This window comes from Rosa chinensis, chromosome 5 (assembly GCF_002994745.2).
Source record: "Rosa chinensis cultivar Old Blush chromosome 5, RchiOBHm-V2, whole genome shotgun sequence".
NCBI lineage: Eukaryota > Viridiplantae > Streptophyta > Magnoliopsida > Rosales > Rosaceae > Rosa > Rosa chinensis.
In genome coordinates, this window is record NC_037092.1 from 32155907 (window position 1) to 32160445 (window position 4539).

General features: G+C 38.6%; 1 protein-coding gene across 1 annotated transcript; it reads right to left on the minus strand.

Moving 5' to 3' along the window:
• Positions 1-668: 668 nt before the first annotated feature.
• LOC112203648 ((-)-germacrene D synthase) lies at positions 669-4325 on the minus strand. The gene is made up of 8 exons (XM_024344578.1): positions 4207-4325; positions 3420-3543; positions 3026-3308; positions 2485-2860; positions 2163-2381; positions 1435-1573; positions 1055-1303; positions 669-962 (listed from the first exon to the last, which is right to left on the minus strand). Exons 1-8 carry the CDS (start codon positions 4323-4325, stop codon positions 669-671), a joined length of 1803 nt encoding a protein of 600 aa, XP_024200346.1.
• Between the last annotated feature and the right edge of the window lie 214 nt (positions 4326-4539).

The following is a 4539-nucleotide window of genomic DNA, read 5'->3' on the forward strand; positions in this document are numbered from 1 at the left end:
TTTGTTGTCCTGAGGTCGGGGCCTATCAAAGTAGCATGCTGGAAAACCAACCAACCTGTAACAATTTACTTTGATGTGGCCTGGATTCTTGCAGTAGTTACAAGTCAGATTTGAGGAGAACTTGGGAGAAACGTCTTGATCTTTCACCATGGTGAATACACAGCGGAAGGAAAAACAACAAAGTACTTGGAAATATAAGAAGGCAACGGTGATGAAAGGATCAAAGGACAAGGAACAAATCCAAGTACAAAGAACAAGGGTCAAGGATCAAAGAACAATGAGTCAGAGTCCAGGATCGGATCTCTGCTCTGATACCAAGTCAAATATAACGAAAAACAAGAGATAATTTTGACTGAATAACTCAGATATCTCATTCACCTTACAAGAAGGAATTATATACAAATTACAATTGTGCCTAATAAGAAAAGTACTACTCTTAAGGCAAGTAGTAAACATAATAATACTACAGATATTACAGATCATGAAATATTACAGAATATCTATATAAATAAGGTAAGTATGACTCACACCAGCCATAGTCGATGATCCTATTCTATCCGTGAAACCTAGCCTATTCCAAACGGCTCACTCCCATATTTTACTTCATTATTTATTCTAGTATAAAAAAGAGTAGGATTTTTGAAGTAGCTTCTATACTACATTATTGATCATGCAGGCACATGTTCAACTAATAGAGAAGCTACAAAACCCTTGAGCTCACCTCCACTATTAGCATACCCATCTTCACACTTGTATATCACTTCAATCACGCGAGCAAGATTAATAATCCGCACTAGGAGGGGCAGAGGGATTGCAGTAGGGTCAATCCACCCTTCGTTCATGTCACTCCATGCACTATCCAGTTGTTTAGTTAGTTCAGTTATTGCTTCTTCTTCTGATGCACCATGTTCTATCATGTAGCATTCCACTGCTGAGGAAACATGTCCCCTCTCTTGCTCAAACTAAATAAACATTAACAAGCTATCAAGGTGAACACAATGAAGGCCAACAGTACTAAATTATCGTTTAATATCATAAGTACTTATATATATACCTTGTGGGTGACCATGTCATCCATGAATCTGGAAACTACTTTGGAACCTTTCAAAATCTTAGGGTCACTAAACAACCAATTGAAGGTGTCTTTTGTAACGATATCACCCATAGCTATAAAGGACATGGTTGCAAACATTGTCTGGCAAGTTGTCACAAGTGCTACAGACTTGTACTCCTCCAGAGTCGGTGTGTATTTCTGGTGGAACCATTTGGCTTCTTGGAAGTAAGCTCTAACTACAACTTTGAACTGACAATAACCAACGCCATATAATCACTAATTACCTCTATGCAACTTAAAATTAATTACGTCGTGACAAAGTAGGATATCGTTCATTTTTCTTTACTGTAAGATAAAAGGCTGAAAACTATGAGACTTACTGCTTCTCTCGCATAATGGATGCGATATAATTTTCCCTCATTTGCAAGACTTTCTTCAATTTCACTGTAGATTCCTAACAGTTCTTGATAACAAACTTTCATATACTCTGGCAGTTGATTTATGGCAGAGATATCCCACCTGAAAATAAGTTGCGCACCATGTATTTTTGTAATATTGAAAAAGGATTATTGGTAATCTATTTATGGATGATCAAGTGCATATTTATACAATTCTCACTTTATGGAAGTGAATTTCCTATTCTTTTTACATTGTGAATGTTTAACTTCAAGAATGTGCTGTCAGGTATTTTCATATTCTATATTAATTTTGATGTACCTAAGGGCGGATGGTTGAATTCCAAGCAACTTGAATTTTGATCATAGTTATAAATCCAAGGTATGTGAGCATAACCAAAACATAATTTGTAATACGTACTTTTTGCCTTTTTGGTTGATGTGAACTAGGTCACAACCATGAATCAACTCATAACCCTAGCTAGCCTATAATTGTAATTTTATGTTACAATAATGGAACTGTTATTACCGCGGTCCAAATGTCACTCTATATGCCTTTTATTGATCTTTATTGTATAAATTGTCCATGCATGATACCCTCATATTGCAACAATGAATTTAGAGTAGTATGGACTACTTCTCTGTTAATAACACTTTCTGGTGTGTTAACAACTAATGAAAAGAAAGAAAGAAAAAAGGCATTAACTTCAAACCTCTCAATAGCTTCAGTAAAGAGCACCAGTTCTTCAAATGTGCCGTAGACATCGTAAATGTCATCAATTACGGACGTCAAGGCAATAACTTTGCTTAGTATCATCCTTGAAGGATAATATTGAGGCTCAAAGTGGACTCCCAGGATCCAGAAGTAGCACTCCACTACTCTATCTCTTGCAAAAGATAGCTTATTTGCAGTATCCAACTCCTTCCACCACCTAAATTATATATATGAATGCAGTAATTAAAGACATACATTCAGTACTCATATGAAGTTGACAAGTCTGATTGCCTGAGTGATATGGATTACAAGTTACTAACCTTGTAATTTCACTTAATTCTTTTTGATGGACTTGTTGCAGTAGATTGAAGTCCAACTTTGCAAAGGTTAGGAGAGTTTCGTCATGTGAATCGCGTTCCTGATATATAGACATGTAATGCCTTGCTTCTAGCCTTGGTAAGCCCTTCCAGAGTGGCTGATGTAGAGCATGTGTCACTTGTTTTGAAAGTGAGGGGCTTAAACCACGATGTGTTGTAGATTCAAGATTAGTGGTGGTGAAGGTTAGTGCCTCGTCAAGAATGTCCTCTCCATGAGTTCTCAGATGTGTTGCTTCATACAAGCTCAGTAGTCCAGGTACATCATTGAGAAGTGCTTCCTTAAATTTTCCATCACCATTTTTAAACTTGTTGAACACACCTGCATGCTTGAAATTTGCCAAATTAGAAGTACGTACATTGAATTCATAGTGCGACATGATTCGGTGACCTTTTAATCACCTCAACAATACTACATGGTTTTCAAAGTGGTAGTTAAGAGATTAAAATTCTTTGGAGATTTATGTAGAAATGACCACAACCTTACCACATGAAATATTATAACCCTGCTGTCGAAGCAATCGAAAACAGAGAGCAGTAGTGTAAAGATTGTCGTCATCATTTTGTAGCTCATCACGTTCATAATAAAACCTATGAATTTGCTCCAAAACTTTATAAATCTCATCCTCAAAGTGGTAGGACACGCCTAGACGCTGAATGTTATCGATGAAGTCCAATTTTTGTGAGGGGTTTTTCACTGGAGCCATTAGCGTCCTCCTCACTTCTTCTTTCAGTTCCTGGACCTGTTGCTCAAGTTTAGAGTCCATTTCCTACACACAGACATTGAAGAAAAGAAAAGCAGTACTGGTTAAAATGAGCATCGCCATCAATTACAATTACCAACTAATTAGAAGAATTTGATAAAATCTATTAATCTTTACCAGGGAAGAATATGACAGAAAATGGTCGCCCCAAATGCTGGGAGAAAAGTTAGCCGAGCGTCGGTTAACATCTGGAGTCACAGTTGGGGTTTGAGCTTCAACTGGATGAGCAGACATTTTGCTCCTAATTAAAAAAATTTATCAGTAAGTACGTACTTGAATATTGTTTAAATGCTGTTTGTATCAAGCTAGGAATGGTGCGAGTTGAAGAGCTGTGGTTCTTTGCTATTTATAGACATCTCTCTTACTGTCCTTATTTTGGCCCTGTGAATATTCATAATTGGAATTTTAATTTTATTTTGTTTTCGTTGGCAGAAGGCTACATAGAGGAGAACAGCTTCCTATCTTAGCAATTTTATCAAAGAAGAAAAAGAGGAACGGATGGGTTTAATCCTTTTTACAAAGTCAACGAAAAAGAAACAAGCTATATATAGAAACAGAAATGATTAAATTCAGTTTACCCCCCCCTGATGTTTGGGGGTAATTTCATGTTAGTCCCTGTCCTCTCAATTTAATCAGTTTACCCCCTAAGCTTGTCAATTTGTCTCAACCGTGTCCAATTTCTCAGATTCCGTCTAAATCGAACGTTAAATCTGATTATGGGGCCCACTTTCAGGACTAAAATGGTCATTTCAGAACAAAAAAGGCCAAAAAAAAAAAAAAAAACCTTCTTCCTCCAATCCTCAAAGCTTTCTCAACAGTCAACCTCACAAAACCCAATCCCAAAACTCTCTCTCTCTCTCCGCCGCCACGTCGAGAACCTCATCTTCAACTTCCACAACCTTGCCTTCCTCGTGCAACTCCCACATCGGCAACTGCGTCGTTGGCCTCACCAGCGACCTCCCTGTCCCCACCTCCTCCGCCGGCTCTGTCCTCTACAACTCCTCCATTCGCTTCTTCGACCATGGGCTCTCTCCTCCCAATTCTTGACCTTAATGACTCCCCTCAATCCGCCCCCAATTCAACCCTAGCCACTGCCACAATAACCCTCAAGGTCCCCAAAATGGAACCCAAGGCCGAACCTTGTGATGACCCAACTCCCTAACAGCCCCAACTCCCAAACTACACCTCTCCCCAGACCTCGATCGTCGCCACCACGCCTGACAACTTCTACTATGAG